Source organism: Takifugu rubripes, chromosome 20 (assembly GCF_901000725.2).
Source record: "Takifugu rubripes chromosome 20, fTakRub1.2, whole genome shotgun sequence".
NCBI classification, from domain to species: Eukaryota; Metazoa; Chordata; class Actinopteri; order Tetraodontiformes; family Tetraodontidae; genus Takifugu; species Takifugu rubripes.
In genome coordinates, this window is record NC_042304.1 from 15,847,193 (window position 1) to 15,864,739 (window position 17,547).

General features: G+C 46.1%; 1 protein-coding gene across 4 annotated transcripts in view; it reads right to left on the bottom strand.

Moving 5' to 3' along the window:
* Nucleotides 1-17,547, bottom strand: part of LOC101061216 (carboxyl-terminal PDZ ligand of neuronal nitric oxide synthase protein-like) — a 76,919-nt gene that overhangs the window by 14,972 nt on the left and 44,400 nt on the right. For 3 of the 4 annotated variants that reach the window (XM_029828898.1, XM_029828900.1, XM_029828901.1), the window contains 5 exons: nt 15,862-16,003; nt 13,387-13,604; nt 7,454-7,615; nt 2,650-2,815; nt 613-789 (listed from right to left, as the gene is read on the bottom strand). In XM_029828898.1, coding sequence (XP_029684758.1) covers nt 613-789; nt 2,650-2,815; nt 7,454-7,615; nt 13,387-13,604; nt 15,862-16,003 — 865 coding nt within the window. The remainder of the gene's footprint in view (nt 1-612; nt 790-2,649; nt 2,816-7,453; nt 7,616-13,386; nt 13,605-15,861; nt 16,004-17,547) is intronic. The other variant, XM_029828899.1, reaches the window with a different exon arrangement.

Genomic DNA, 17,547 nt, shown 5'->3' on the forward strand with positions numbered 1-17,547 from the left:
GGCACTAGAATCCCACACAAAACACGGTGAATGTTGCTCCATCGTGAACCCAAACCCTCAGTTCAGTTTTTCCTGCCTGCAGCATCGAGTCTTTAACATGCCTGGTCAACACACCTGTGCAGGTCTGACAGCAGGAAGATCTTTACAGGGTAATTGTTCAAGAGAAGGTTGAGGTGACAGGACAAAAACAGGTCAAAGCTGTGGCGTTCCATGGAAGCAGATTTGGGTCTTACACCACGATTTCATCCCCCAGACAGTCGGGGGTTCCCTGTCTGTTCAGAGCATTAAGCAGCCTCAACGTTTCCTCATCTGTCCCCCAGCCAAAGATCTCCATCTCCCCCTCCTCCTCCTCATCCCCCTCCTCCTCATTGTCATCACTGGTGTCCGTGTTTGACTCGTATTCTGAGGCGATGCCCGACTCGCGGAACCTGGCGAACTGCAGGCAGCCCACAGAAGTGACGTCATGCGACATCAACTGTTCCTCGGGCGCATCCTCGCCTTGGCTCTCGGGCATGCTAGGTTTGAGCTGTGGCGGGAGGGAGGGGAGCCGTGGAGGCGGAGGTCCCTGCAGGAAACGGAAACATTCCAGTTTGAGAAGACACTGCTCCCTACCTAACGGGCTTCCCAGAGTCCCATTGGAGGATGAAAAGACGTTGCTGGTCGGGTCGGAGGCGACCAGGGCGGAGAGGTTGACTGCAGACACCTCAGGTTTTGGGGTCGTCGGGTCACAGATGACCGCAGGAACAGTAGATCGGTACGTGATCTCCAGCAAACTGTCCTGAGATCCCACTGTGAGAAGAGATGAAAAATGAATAACAAAAATGGGCAAGAAGACTCTTGGACGGTGGCAGAAGGATTCTTGTGTTACAGATTTGTGAAGACGACAACAGGTAACAGTTGTTTGGATTTTAAAATGTCCAAAAAAAACCCAACCAAAAAACAATTATTGTGCTCTAATGAGGATCCTTCAGCTTCAACAGCCTGACCTGTGACGGAGCTGGTGAGAAAGATGAGTTATTAAAGAAGGGAAGTCAGAGGCAGCATCCATCAGTATGCACCAGAGATGAGAATGACCCCGCGCTGCTTTCTTTACCGTACCGGTGGTCAGGGACGGCTGGTAGTACGGTCGAAAGAACAATAGCAAGAATAAACACACGCTACCATCAGCTGTGCTTCACCAGTGTGAATCCAGCCATGCTTAATAGTATACTACACAAATCCCAAATGAATCATCTCATTATTGACAGAAAATAGATTTAAATGAATGAAAATAATAGTGCGGCAGCACTTATTGAATCAGCTCCTGCACACGTTGGTTTTATCAGTACGGCCGGAGCGTCTGAGGAAGGAGGTGGAAGCAGATGTTAGTTAGTTAAAGCTGATTCGCTCAGGCCTTTCCAGATGATAATATATTTTTCTTCTGTTATTTTCCATTTTTTATTATAATAAAGTGTTTATGTATGTTTATGCACAGAGCAGCAAAAGGCGTGCATAACTGCATAACATAATTAAAACAACACATATTTGAAGCTAATTGATGATGATTATATTACCTAATGACATTTCTTTTATGATGCTACTGAACTGTATCCAACAGTAGAAAGTGTTTAGAAAACCCTGCACAGCCGCCTAATATTTGGCTGTAAAAAGGCATTAATAAATGCCACCAAAACCGCCGCACTGCCTTGGAGAAGATTAAGTGGCTCTCCCAGTAATCGCAGGGGTGGCTTTTTAATCCACAGCTTCTCCTTAACTCAGGAGAAAATGTCCTTCGGCAGGAAACAAGGGTGACGTGGTGATCAGCTCACGAGCTGCGTAGCGTCTCATACGTGTGTGATGGAAGCTGGAACCTGCTGCGAACGAAGGAAACGACCTGTACTGCTCTTGTTCTCTGCAATAAACTCATTTCCTGGTCATTACATCCTACAGGAGGTAAACAAATCTGATCTTCAAAGTCTTTTTATTGCTCAAACGATGAGATGGGAGGAGTTTTGCCTCATTTGTTAACCAGACAACAAAACCAGGAGAAAAACTGACCCACTCAGCTGAATGATTTTTCTTTTCCATTTGGGCATCAGTAAGATGTGTGTTAGCATGACAAATCCCAAGTCCCTGCAAATGAGACAAGTCCATTCGTGCCAAGCGGTTAAAACTTTTCACCAGCAAGTTTTTAATATCCCTGCAGAGGTTGCACGGAGAAAAGAGGGCCTGTGCTGAGCTGAGGAAATGCTGGCCGAGGAAAAAGCAGAATGGCGAGCTGACTGTAATAAAAGGTGGAGGCGGGAGGCGTTTCAGTCTCGCACTGGTACTGGCTAATCCAACATTAAAGCTTCCAATATCGTGTGTGAGCAGGAATCCGTCTGTCTCTGCGGTTCCATTCTTGTTTTCCTAGACTCATTTTGTTTGTTTTCTCCTTCCTAACTAGGTGCACTTGAGTTAAAAAAGCTCAAAAGTCCTTTGTCACTGCACCAAACAACTAAAACTAGTGGAAACATCCCAAGAACTTTCCCCAGGACACATGAGACTCACAACGGGAACACACTAGTGAACTGCACCATCATCTGGCTTTGAAGAACCCTCGAAGACTATAAAAGTGTATTCATGATGGCAACCCAGTCACACACACGCTTCTTCTTCTTCTTCACTTACTGGAGTAAGGCCCGGACATCTTGGTCTCCAGCTCCTGAACCTGTTTAACCAGCAGGGAGATGTGCTGCAGCAGGTCTTTGTTCTGCAGCAGCAGCTGGTGGACTCGAGCCTGCGCCTCCAGTCGGGCCGTGGCCTCCGCGTTCAGCTGGTCCCTCAGAAGGTGGACCTGCAGGAGATGATGAGGTCAGAGGACAGACACGTCAGACATGTGGAAACAACGGACAGCGTAAACGTCAGCGTCGCTTCATGCTCTCAACATTTGGTTGGTCCCCAGCACAGATTAGGCTACCAAGTGAAGGACTGACTCCCAAAGGACTTTAAAGACATAATAAAAATGTATGTTAGCAAATAATGTGTGTCTTAAATTCCTGACACACATGTCACATATGTGCTGTCAATAAAGATCGTGTAGCTGCACAGATGACTTGTTTGATTTAACAGAATGGGGCCAAAACATCAACATCATCGGGTCATTTAATGCCACTACAACCCTGTCAGAGGCGCACCGACCCAGGACAACACACTATTTTCATGCAGTGTCACATGAGCGTGTGTTTTATTGGTTTGACTGCGTTGCAGACAAACAGGGCAGTTTTGTGTTGCAAAAATGTTAAAATTAAAATGCGCGTTCATTGCAGAAGGCTGTTAAATACGCACAAATTATTCAGGATAGTCTGAGAGTTATGCAGACTTATCCTGACAAATCTTTATAGCTGCAGTGGTTTTATAGGTTCTGTTAGAGTAGAGAAGCTGAGCGGCTGAGAAGAAGCTCTTATGGAAGCTGAATGTTTGGAGGGGCAACATTAAAGAAAAGGCTGCTTCAATCAACCTGAAGGGATAAAAACTTCAATTACAGACTCAACCATTTACCAAAGGAATCCATGGAAGATCCAGTTCAGTCACTGACACACAAAGTTGCAAAGCTGAAGGCCTTCTCCTTCTCCATCGTGGGCCCACCTCCCACCTCCAGTCAGCCACCTCACCTCCAGTGAACCTCAAGGTTTCAAGTCACAAGAATTTTTCAGAGGAGAGAGCGAGCTGAGAACTTAGCAACGATTTCCTGACGGAAGCTTCTACTTTCAGCAGTGTGATAAAGCACAACACGCAGTTTGAAGACACAACCCCTCCAAAACACAAAGACCTGCCGAAGGAGAGGTTGTAAGCGCGCTTTAATCCTCTACAAGTGTGAGATAAACGGCAGCGTTCCACAGTGATTCTTGCTACTTTGGCTGACGGCTTCATCGGCGCCCCAATCGACTGCGGTAAAGGTCAAAAAGGAAGCAGACTGCAAAGTCTAAATGTCTCAATGTGTCACTTTGTTGCCCTCTCTCTTTGTGTTTCAGCCCTATCACTCCCCCAGTTGGGATAAGTGAAATTAGAGGGCCTCTCATCACTCTCCCTCCCGCCACCCAGGAAATAAAGTGGTGAAGACGACACTCGTCTCCTTCCAATATCCTTGCACTTAGCCACAAATGGAGGTGATTCCGCTGTGGCGTTGGGGTCTGGCTGCCGCTGCAGACCTAATTTGTAAAGACTAACTTGCTGATGATGAGTTTGGCTTCACAGGCGACAGCTTCTTAAACTGAGCTATGGAAGGAGGGGGTGCGACTTTGACACATCCTGGTCTGCTGACAAATCAAAAGGCACATTAGCCACACTGATGCGGTTCACAGTGAGACCTTGGGGGCTACTGCCACATCCGTCCAGATGCTGTCCACCTTAAGAGCTGCAGCCAAACTCATAGGGGGCTAAACCACCAAAGGTGGAACAGAAGAGACGTCTTTATCTTGTCATGTCATTGGCTCAGCGGGGTGCACCACAAACACTGAGGTCTCTGCAGGTTTCTCCCCCGAGTCAGTTTGGCCATGAATAGCAGCACTGATGCTGTGAGAGAGAACCTGCTGGGAATTTGATTTCTGTCCTCTTATCCGAACACTGGAATGAATTCAGCGCTTCAAGCAACTGAAATGTATCCTTGAGAACAGTAATTAGGCTTCAACAACCCTCCCATTTTCTGTTGAAGCTGTTCAAAACTAAAGGAACACGCTCAAAGTTGGTAAATGTGTTTCGTGCTTTTACAGAAGAAAAGTTAATTCAACTGATTTTTAGTACATATCTAAATTCATATCTAAATATCAGCTTGCATGTTCTGCTCTAAACTTCTGGCAATACAAAAATAAGCTCAAAGAGATAGAACTCTCAGGGCCTGTGGACTGATCTGAGAAACAGAGCAGTGTAGACACTAACAGATGAGGCTGTTGCAAATGATACCAATTCCTCTTAAAAGGAGACTGAGACCCAGCGACTCCGCTCGGCTTGTTTGTGAGGATGTACCCTTCACACGGGATTACCGACACTGCAGTGCCCGCCCACGCCACGTCCCTTTGATGTTCGGCGCTTGAAACCCCTCCAACACTTTTATCTAATGTTCCGAGCAATAAACGGAACCATTTTGCTGGTGCAACGATAAGAAAGAAATGGAAATTCACTGGAGTGCGCCGGAGCAGCAAAGGTCTGAAACAGAGAGTCACAGGGCGATGAAAAACCAGCCAAAAATAAGGAAAAATCAATAGCAGAAGAAGAAATGAAGAATGAAGGGGAGAGATATGCGAGTGGTTGGTGTCGTGACCAGGTAGAACAGGAAATGCCATCAGATTTGGGAGAATAAAAAGGTGAGCCTCAGTATAGAACCAGTTTTTAAGGGGCTCAGCACCTCTTAGGATCCTTACAGAAGCAGGAAGGGAAAAAAAAGCTGTGATATCAGACATGAGCTATAAAGGTCATCTAACTTCTCAACAAGCTAACCATCAAAAGATCCACCTGTATTAATCATTGACTTGAGGAGCAGCACCTACTCTTTTAGATCTACACCTGATTCTTTGTTTGGGTCTGAAACAAAAGGCTCGTGCTGACTTCAGCAAGAAAGGTGAGTTCGTCCTTCACACACACGCTCCCACACACAGATAATCAGTCTCCCACACTCTATTAGGGCATCGGCAACGGAATCCGCCCCCTTCCTCTTCAAACGTGATGATCATTTGAGTAAAACGAATACGTTTTTCATCCTCCCGTCTGACCTTCAGTGGTGGAGAAAGCTCTCCTCCCTCCTGACGGCTGCAGACAAGTTTCAAACGGGAGGAAACTGGTCATAACGGTCAAAGAGAAAGACAGATTTTAGAATTATCTGTAATAAGCACAAACATTCTTTTCCCCATTTTCTTCCAATTAGGAGCCAAATGGGCTGAAAAATGAAAGAACGCATATTTATGAATGCATGTGGAGTTTAAATATAATAATTAGGCCACATTTTACACAGTTCTAATTATAAAAACCCATCGTCTTTAATTTAGTTCAATTTAACTTGATTTATATCGTGCTGCTTCCGTCAAGCTTAAGATTGATGAGTTCTTTACAGAAGCCTGGAGCCCAACCCTGCGGCAAGAAACTGTTGTTGCTTCCAATTCATGAGCTTTTTACACACACCAGCAACAGCCAACTGTAATCTTAAGAGTTTCAAACAACAGAAGGCTTCGCCAGTCAGCTGTTTCAAAAATGCGTTTCTCATTTCTTCCCATTGTTTTGCCATAAACTGTGAGGTTTTCCACTCTTGTGGTGGCTGTTTACAGTGATAACAGCTTATTCCGGCGAGCGCCCTCCTCTCACCGCCACAGCAGACCTTCACCGCCACCTTCACGCGCTTTATTAAACCGTCTGCAACACAGCGAGCAGGTATGAGGCGGATCTCACGAGCGGATCACGAGGCGTGTGAGCAGCAGCGAAGGACAAAGACAAACATTCCTTGTTTGACGACGAACAGGAAAGATGACATTTTTTATGAAACACGTGACAACAACTGCTGCTCCAGACTCCTCACACGTGTCAGGAAACTAATGAAGGTGCAAAAATGGGCCGACAAGTTGGAAACCACAACCTCGGGATAGATGACACTCATCGGCAACACCCAGAGACGTCCAGACGTCCATCAGGGGACAGTACAGTTTTAAGGGTGTGTGTGTTGTCAAACTCCAGAGACTAGCATGTAGACAGAAGAGCTTTAGTCAAACAGAGCTATGAATGATTAGGTGGACACTGTGAGTGAGCGCCTGCAGGACAGATGTCTCCAGGAGTGTCCTCAGCATTGACGTCTTATTTGCTTTTAATCCCGACTGGACAGCAGGAAGGTGCAGATCTCTTTTGCTCTGTCAATCATCTTTCAGGCTCAGGATTGACTGAATTTTCTATTTTTCCTTCACGCTCTGGTCATCAGTGGTGGATTTCATATCGATTAAATAAAGAATAAAAGACCCAACAGCCCCAGGCTGCCTCCAACCCAACAGTCTGCATGATGACTGGATGGACAGCATTATGTAGTTATTTATGTGTAGTGAGCCATAGGTCATGAACAGGCTCTTCAGACATTAATACATTAATGTAAAGTGAAGGTTTCCCTGTCAGCTTACTTTAGGCTATTGCCACGGTCATGTTTTCACCTCTGCGATGCAGACTTATTGGCTTTGTTCACGTCAATCCACACTGCCTATTCACCAGTCACTACAGCGTAATGTAAGATTGTGCACAGGGCCTCAAAATGCAGTTACATACAGGCATAAGATGCATATGTTGACATACGTGCACATAAAAAGGTTCAGGCGTTGGAAGGTTAACTGAAGGAAATGTGGGTGTGTATCTGTACTTTTGGTGTAAATGCAGCCACAGCTTGTGTATCAGTGATGATGAAAGTGTGTGTGTGTGTGTGTGTGTGTTCTCTCGCTGAGGGGAGAAAAGGTGAAACACTGAGGTTTACCTGTGCGACAGCCACTTGTGTCTGCTGCTGCTGCTGCTGGAGCTGCTGCTGCAGCAGCTGGATCTGGTGGTGGACCGACAGGGGGGCGCCGGGCGGCAGCGCGCCCGATACAGGCAGGAGCATCCTGGGGCTGGACATCAGCAGAGACGCCTCTTCTGGAGCCTGGAGGAGTGGCAATTGGGAAAAACAGTTTCAGCTTCCAGATAAAGTTTGAGGGGCCAAAGAAACTGAACAGAGTAATGAATAAAACCCTCTAATCAGAGCAACAATCAACACCACCAATGATATGCCACAGAGAACAAGCAGCCATCAAAACACAAATTAGAATTTGAAATGTGAAAATGCTGATTAGTTACACCAGCGTGGAATGAGGATGCAAATCAGTTTGGAAGCAGTCTGACAATAATGAGCTTTGGGAATCGGTTCTCCTCCTTACACCGTCAAGCGTGTTTCCTAGCTCTGCTCTCCGCGTCCTCGCCATCACTCAGCTGATCCGAGCGGAGATTCTGCGACGCAGTTACGCAACTCTCACCCTAAGGGTGACCAATCAGGAGTCTACGTCCCTGCTGGGGCATCTGTCCATGAGCCGCACAGCTGGAGGAGCTCCAGACCGGTACAGATGGACTCAGCGGTGCCACTCAGAGGCAGAAAACAGGTCTCTGTTTATCTTTTACTGGGTCTAAAACACGGCGGCGTCCAGTTGACCGGTAAAGCGGTTTGAAACACACCCTTGACAGACATGTTTGACAATCACAGATGAACGTTTTCACTCCAAAAGGCTTGAAAATAGACCCATCATTAACTTGGTTCACAGCCGAAGAGCTGAATGTTCCTTATTCTGCTACAGCCAATCCTGAGGACAGAAGGCTGAGGACTGGAAGTAAAAAGGAAAAGCCCCAAATACCAAACACCTTTTGTTCTTTCTTGCTTTCCGACCAGTGAGTTTGTCTCTGAACGAGCACTAAGGAAGGATTTGTGAGACAAACTCTCTGAAGCTGAGTTTAGACCACTGACTCCAGTGGGAGTTAACAGTGTCAGTAGCTTCCAGCCTCTTCCAGCCCAGTTAATGATCCACAGACACAGGTTAACACCTCACCCCAGAAACCAAAAAAAACCCCAGAATGAGGTTCAGAGCTTGACTGATGAATGATAAACTTAACTTACCCTGAATGCATCACTTAACCATCTTGTGATGCATTCGTGTGCTGTTCAGGAAGTTCCGGTATTAATAGAAGTTTGAAAACAAACATAGAAAATGAATCTAAATGAAGGCGACGCACAGCCTGGGAACACTTTTCCCCTCTGGACTAAATGATGTTTCTGACTGAATATCAGACTGAAATATGTTCCCTCGCTTTGACCTGCAATTACACCCCCCGCCCCCCTTCCCTCACCCCCCCCCAGGCAATTGCTATAATTTGCAAAAAAGAAAAAACACTTTGAAAGCTAGAAGGGGATTTATTCTCTGGAGGTGCCAAGTGCCTGAAACTTCTCCTCAAAGATGATGAGCCAGAAAAGGTCTGCAGCATAAAAAATATGGAAGATGCTGTGCGGAATGATGATTCTTGAAAAAAAATGGAAGACATTTAGAACCTTTCGCGCTTCAGTAATTGAAATTTAAAAAATGCACTTAAGAGCAGAGACATCCATCATTTTCAAAGTTGATCACAGGGATGATTACATGGACGGCTGACTGAAGAAATTAAAAAAGTGAAGCATTAACAGTGATCATTTTTAATTTTGAGACAAATTCTGAATCCAAATACTGAATCCAGCTTGAATGTTGATACTGAGGACACGGGCACGCACACGTAAAAGGTCCAAACATTAATTAACATTCATTAATTAAGAAAACAACATTCCATCCCAAGCTGCTTCCAAAGGATGACATAGTTCCATGTGAAAACAACTGCAGTCGGCCAAAGAGGAACGTTAAGGCCGGTTTTAGCGTTTATTCTTCATTTTTTTGCACCTTCATTAAGGAACCAGGAGGAATGCGCCATCCAGCGTGACCGAGCGTGCACAGGTGATGATTTGGCATGTTTGTCTTTCTCCATCCTTCTCATGTCCAAGGCAAACAGCAAGATATGGCCCCCAGACGCCGCTTGTTAGGAAATATCTTCACCTGTGTGCCAAGTTTCCCTCCAGACCCTCCGATTATTTCAGCCTCCCTCATTGTGCTCTCCCTCAATTATTGCTGCTGTCCAAATAGTGTTAAATGCCACTCCTGTTTCCAAGGCTAACGGGCGGCCTCGTTAATCGCTAATGATGTCATTCGCTCCCAGAATTGATTCCGTTCCTTTTCGCTGCAACACTTTTGTCATTTAAGGTTTAGTTTTGGTGTCCAAAGCATGAAGAACCCAGTTATCTTTGAATATTCTGGGACAAAAACAATGCTCCAAGCGTGAGCGCAGAATAGTTAATAGCTAATTAACGAAGAATTTGAGGACTCCTGATTTAAACAGGAGGTCTTAAATCAGGCAGAAGTGTGTCCAAATGCACACTCTTTTATGTATGTATGCGGATTTAACAGGAGATTAGGGATTACAACCGTAAAAATGTATTTACCTCCAGGTTTGCCGAGCGAAAAGGAGCGTTAATAACTGCCTGGAGTCTTTACCGAGTAATAAATAATAAATAAATGACACAAGACTGGGGGAAATATTCTGAGCTTCCATGCAAAAAGAGAGTGAATAGAGTCCACGATGTGAATGAGAAGAGAACAATGTGTTCATCCAGCCCTCAATTCAAGGATGATGACAAAATATTGAGTCTGAATGAAGACCAAAGCCAGGCTGGCGAAGCCATGAAAACACAACGTTGCACCCTGGAAGCAGCCCCCCCCCCCCCACTACCTTTTTCATCAATCAAACCTTCAACAAAAACAGTTCCTCCTGCACCCAGGTCAGAACACAGGAGAAAGCTGCTGCCGGAACCACTGCAGGCAGAGAATCATCTCAGCAACACAGGAGTGGTGAGGAAACATCATGAATACCTCATGCTGCCCTTCATTGTCGCCTCATTTATTAGCTTTAATGAAGGCCAAGCTTTTCAGGAGAATTGTTCCACTTTCAGGGGGGTCTAGCCTCACATCGTTTCCATGGTGATGTGAGGTTTAAATACAAGTACTGCAAGTTTTCATGGTCACAGGAAGAAACAGACGATTCAAACTGCGATCATTTGTACGATGCAAGGCTGAAATTCCACATCTTTGAAATTCTGAAGTTGTTGAACGATTCCCCTCTTCAAACTAATAGAAGACTCTTTTGCAGACTACAGAGACCCCCCCCCCCAAATCCAGGTGAGGTTCTAGTCTTGTAATTTATATGTCAGAACCAAGTGAGGAGCGTTGCTGATGGAAGAGGGAGGTGCTGTCAGCGGAGTGCCTCCTGCAGGGCAACACTGACGGATCACGGTGTTTACACCAGCATGACAGAGTCCCAAAGTCATCCGCAGCCAGAAGCTCCAGGAGGATTGTGTGTGTGTGTGTGTGTGTGTGTGTGCGAGAGAGAGAGAGAGAGAGAGAGAGAGAGAGAGAGAGAGAGAGAGAGAGAGCAGATGCAGATTAATACTAAGATGGAGATCTCAAGATCACTTGATTGAGATGTTTTGAATCAGAGAGAAAGGTGCTGAAATAGCCTCTTCAATCCTTCAGCAAAGACAGGTTGACAATAAAATGCAGAGGCTGGAGCACTTTTACGCGGGGGTTCTATGAGTCAACGCTGGCAAAATGTTAAGCAAACAAAGGCATTGTGCAGGGGGGGTTAGATGGTCCAAACCCTGAGTGTCCTGACTCAAGCCAAAGGCCAAAAGGCTGACGGCAGGATTTGGGTCTGAGTCCCCGGCGATGGGCCGACAGCAGGACAGTTGAGGGATTTGTCAGATGAACAGGAAACGACAGGAAAGGAGCCACCTTAAACACCCGAGCTTACCTTTACAGGAAGCCCTGCACCCTCACATCCTTCGACTCAGGCAGCAAATCACACACGGATAGTAAGTGACATGAATTTTCTGTTATTTTAAGATTAAACTGATTAGACATCTTTACCAGGAAACTATTTCAGCGTGACAGTTGGGACCGTTCGGTCATATCAGTTTGATTAGTTTTTATATATGAGGCTGTTTCAAATTACTTTTTTAGGCAGCAGGTGAACTTTAATTGTGAAGCTGAACGTGAAACATCTGACACCGTTCACCCAAGATTTGGTGCAGACAGCTCCTGATCTAGAGATTTCATGCTTTTCTTTTCAAACAGAAGCTATAATTAAAAGTTTAAAGAAACCAAATGGGGCAGAAGGAATGTTAAACAGCGGAATAAATTCGGTTTTCTCACTATGTTTCGCACCAAATTGTCTCCTGGCTGTCACAAGCCTGAAGGCAACAACATCCTTGACAATTTCTGACGCAGATTCATTTAGCTTGGACTCCATTTAGCTAACATAGATCGAACTTTTTAATTACGTGCAATGCTGGGTTGTTCTAATTGTGGGCACATGAATGAGGCAAAAGCTGAGATGAAGGAAACTGCAGCAACTTCTGTGAGAGTCTCATTCATTTGAGACACATGTCGAGAAAACCGGCGAATCGCTTGTGACAAAGTGACAAAAGGCCAGGGAGGAACTAAAAAAAGAACCGTTTCTCACTGAATCAGGTGGGCTGGTGCCGTCAGGCGGGATGATAAAGCAGAGACAGGTTTGGCTTATGCGGCAACTTTCTACTAGAAGAGACGAACAGTTGCCCTGTGATGAATCCGGCTCATCATTTTGGTCTTGTGATCAATACATGACACCGACACATTCTGCCACCTCAGCCTGAATGTCCCAAAAAGACTCTTAATATCCTCCTTGGACACTTTGCCAAATACATAATAATACATCACCAGTGACACAGAAAGCACATTTTCTTTGGATGGATGCTTCCGTCTGCATCATGTTTGCCAAAGTTGTCACCGCGCACTTCCAGAATGATGTTTTTGTGTCCCCGACTGAAGAAATCAAACTAACGTCAGACGGTTTTCCACCTCTGAGCACGTGCCAAAGACTACAGACTGGAAACGGCACCGCCGGCGAAAGAGAGGAACAAGAGCTCCGCGATTCTGCTGTCAGGAGGAAGTTCTGCATCAACAACCTTGAGATTTACCTCATCCGTCCCACCGCTGGGCCACTGAATGAGTTCAGTAAAGACGGGACGATGCGCCGAAAATACACAAAATTGATCCTCAAACTGGACAAATGACACGTTATGTGCTGAAATCCCCTTCAGTTCAAAACTGATCAGTATAATTTAAAAGGAATGAATGCACATGTTTATGGGGACTGGCGACTCCCAGTCCCCCCCCCCCCCCCTAAAATATTCAGATCATACTGTTTATGAATCGCTGCCAAATTGATCCTGAGCCCAAACAGAGAGTATGAATAGTACACATCAGCCCCCCCCCCCCCCCCTTCACTGTTACAACCTCACCCCCGCGCTCTGTAAATCCCACCAACCCAGGCAGCTGCTGGAAGGCGTCCTGGGGGGGGGGGGCAGTATTTCAGCCCCGGCACACCAGAGCGCAGACAGACCGTCCGACTGAGAGTATCAAATCTCCAACACGACAAGCTCTCACAAACACAAACATCTACGCGGGGGGGGGGGTTAGCGTGGCACCTCCAGGAGCTCAGAGGCTGCGCTGAGTAAACATTCTTGTAGCCGTTTCCAAACACTAATGTGCTCCCTGTTGCTCACTAATCCCACTATTCCCCTCACACGAGGTTTCCTCCTTCCATTTCTTTGTCCTATCATTTTTCCCTTCATTTGATCTTGTTCCTGGTCACCACGACGGAAAGGTGGCTATAATTCATACGTTTTAGGATGCATTTCTTCACCAGCTAATTAGGTTCAATGATGGTCCACATAAAGACACACAATAAACACACACAAGGGTAGCTGACCTTGCGTTCTGAGTGCTTCAGCCCAGTGGTGCTGGCAGTGGCGTCCAGATCGGTCACCCCTCTGTTGGAGTTGGACTCCTCCACCGTCGGGACCTGGCTCACTTCCTCCGCATCGATATCCGTCTCGTCGGTGACCGACGCCGTCTTCTCGCCACCTGTTAGCTGGTGATCTGAACGGAGGAAGGTACACACACATACAGGTGGATAAGCACGCACGCCTGCACACACAGACACGCGCACATGTGGGCATGAGCATGTTCACACGCACACACACATGGGTGGACACACAAACGCAACAAAGTGAGAAACACCACCAGAAAACAGTCGCGTGCGCTTAAAACGTGAACATATCAGAGGCAAACAAACCCTATTCATACACATTTTTATCAATTATAAGAAAAAATGTCATAAAACAAGGGTGAGTGGATGAGTAAAGATGATATTTTTACTCAGATGTTGTTTAGTGCCCAGTTTTAGACAGGCACCCCCTATATAGATTGGCATTTGTAACCAGGGAACATGCCTACACTAAAAATATATGTGTCATTAGAGGCGCTGAAACCACACTCACCTAAATGAGTTACAGTATTTCAGCCCAGAACAGAAGGGAAGAACTCTAAAGTAGAGCCTTTATGGATGGAAATACCTTCAAACTTTTTAAAATCACTCCAAAAAACATCATACTACTAATGCATTTTAGTCTGTAAATAGGATGATACTGCATTAATATCAATATTTCTTTGGTGGTAACGTATTTTGCAGACTCTGGATCAACAGAACACACAGGAAAAAAAAGATCTGGAGCTTGAACAGAATGAAATCGGCCTAAATCAGTTTTTGAAAGCTTTTCTTCCCGTTCAGTACATTACGTTAGTGAAACTGCCGAGAGCCTGAAAGAATTCCCACCGACGTGCTGGAGGTTTAGAGTTCACGGCTCGCTGGTTTTGTTTTGTGCCCCGTTAATGTGAACTGTCATTCTTTACTGACTGAGTCTTTGCAACCGCGACGTTATGTTAGCGCTGAAAAACCACCATATTCCTCCGGAATGCCGCCGTTTCAACACCAGCCTTCCGTGATTTCTCCCTCTCTCCTGGTGCTCTTACTTCCCACCCACTGCTCCATCCTTGCTGGTGCCCATTTTTCCCTCTCCTCGTCCTTCACGTTGTATTTTCGTTCTCCAATATCCATCTCTTCTTCCTTCTTCCCTCCATTGTCCACTCTTGCTCCAGCTCCATTTCTCTAATCCGCAGCCTTCCAGCCTCCGCTGCTCTCCCCTTTTATTGCCATGATAATTAGTTCTTGAGATAAGCTCACTGGTTGTGCACACAGCTCTGGTGATGCTTAACCCACCGTGACAGTGTGTGTGTCTGGGCACGGTTCTGTGTCTGTGTGAGGTCCTTTCTCTGCGTTCGTGTACAGTGGGGGATCTCGGGACTCATCAGCATGTAAAAGGGAGCTCATCACAGAAGAAAGGAGGTGGGCGCGCTGATAAAGTCCGCGGCTCTCAGATCGGGGTGACCGGCTGTGACCACCGCCTCCATGGTCTGAAAGAGCCTCGCCGAGGTGAGTCTGACCCCGCTACGGAGCAGCACGCCCCGGGGCCGCAGCTCACTTCATCCCGGCCGGCAGATAAAAAGGGCTCAGCCCACCAGTGCTGTTGTGCGCTGTCCCCATTTCCTTTGGACTGACTCACTCATCCGTGATATTCCCAGCAGCACAGCGCTCTCCCGCCTGCCAATTTCGACACAATGCAGGCAGGGATGCGTGTTTATGTCAGCGGCGGCTTGTCCCGTCCCAAGAAAAGGTTTAGATGCCTGAAACATCTGAAATGATCTTTGTGCTTCTTCATTCATTTCACCATCACCATCACCATCACCATCCTCTCCTCCATGATGTGAGGTGAAATCGGTTCTCCTTGCAGGCACCTGCTGTTTTGGGTGCAATAAAATTATTGACACGTCACTTTTGAGTCCCCACAAACGCAGCGTGATGCATTCAAGCATCCCACTTTATGAAACTTTTTTTTTTTTTGGGAGATCAGCTGTAGGCAGAAGGGGGGCAACGAAACAAGCTAGCTAACGTGAGCTGTCACGAGATGTTGGCTCGCTTCCTTGACGATTGCCTCCAGCTAACTCAGGCACCCAGGAAATGTTGCCAAATTTAAAAACTGTAAAGGGGCGTAGAGTTCAGTGTATGACAGAACATCGGTGCGGCTGTTTAAAAGCAACGGTTGAAGCCATCAAAGCTGAGGGGCGTAGAAAACATCAGCTGACCCAAAGACCACAACAGGCCGCGAACGACCTTTTAAATGCACCGTTAAACTTCTCGATGGCTTGCTGGAAACGGCAGGAAATGAAAGTCTTCTCGTGAGCAGCTGGCACCTGATGTTCACATTTACATGGATTTCCTGTTTGACCTTTGTTTGGCATTAATGTCCCATTTATGCTCCGGTTGCACGAGGTGGAGTCTGGGTACCTGCGACAGCCGAATCGTTGGCGTTCTTCTCGCTGCGGCAGTCCTCCTGTCCGTCTGCGCTCTGCTGCGTGTGCTGCAGACTCAGCTTGTGACAAACCTCGAAAGCCTGGCCGACGGTCCGAACGATACGCATGGCTTGACTCTGGCGAGATGGTGAGAGGAAATGAAAGAAAGACACTCGGTTATTCCCTGAACAATAGGAGTCACATTCCTATTCATGAGTCAGGAAATATTAACAAGTCTGTGCCTTTCTGGATACTTTAGTTCTGGGTAATTCTCAATTCTCTTCAACAACTTTTCTTATTTCTCCCTTTAAACAAACGGAAACTTGCAGCGAAACGTAGAAAAGTGGAGCAAACACGGTCAGATAAAAATGTCAAGAATTGAATAAGCATTAAGTACACGAGTGAATGAAGTCGATCGATTCAAATCAATCTTTATCTTGTGAACGTTTAAATTACTATTTATACAAGCGCGTGAGGGAAAACTGGCATCAAATGAGTCCAAGGTGAGTCAGAAAGTGAAGAAAATCAGTGCGAGAAATCAGATATTGGAGGGAAAACTGGGAATCTGCACCGAACACATGCATGAAATATCTCCATTCAATGCAGCGTCCGTGCATGTGACTAAAATCCAAATGTTATTGACTCAGGCTGGTGATAATGAGGCGGCTCAAGACTCAGGTGGCTTTAGACAAACTCCTGTGTTGACTAATGACTGAAGATGACACATCCTCAGCTGCACTGTGACTGGGAGCCCACTGGTCTAGACTGGAATCTTCAGAGCTGCTGATGTGCAGCGATGCTACAAAACACCAAATAGCTGTTTAACCATTTCCATCAGGAAGAGGCCGATTCTGTCCTCACCACATTTGAACCCTGCTTTGCCCTCATGTGTCAGAACCCAAGTGTTTCTCAGGTTCTGCAGACCTAACTGAACCCTTCCCAGCGTGTTTCTGTCCTTCATCGACCCCGTCTGCTCTGGCTCGTGGCAGTGCTGAGGTGCAGAGGAAGAAATGATTTGATTCAGGAGGGCCGATGTTCAGGCCGCTAACACAACCACCCTCGAAGAAATGAGCAGAACCGAAGCAGCGCGGAAAGAAAAGCCAGAACGGAATCAACGCTGCAAAAGGACAAAATCCCTCCTTGGCCCAGATATCAAGTGTGGCGCAGGCTCCTGTTTAATCCCTCAGTGTTCTAGTGGCGCACATTCCAGAACCAGTCAAGAACATTCAGAGGCAGTAAATGACTCATCACCAGGGTGGGAGTCATAAATTACATATGATAAAACAACGCGTGTTTGTTGTGAGGTACCATTCTGGGGCAGAAAGCACACAAAGTTCAAGACTAATGAGTTTTTAAGTGAGAATAATGATGTTACTATCATTACAGGTTAGCATTAGCATCATTGCTCTGTCTCACTAAATCACTGATTAAATGCAGCGCCTGCTCAGCGAGCCAAAGTCACATATCCTTCACACCATGATCGTGCGTGATTAATGACGGATGGTCCTGTACATGCTGTAAAAATGGTGCCCCCCCAAAGTTGTTCAACCTTTTAATTTCTGCACGATATTGGATTATAGGCTTTTCCTATTTTGTCCTGACAGAATCTGTATCATCCAATTCATCTCGCCTAAAAGAAATTTTAATGTAGGATGATGAACCAAATCTTGGTCTAAGACCT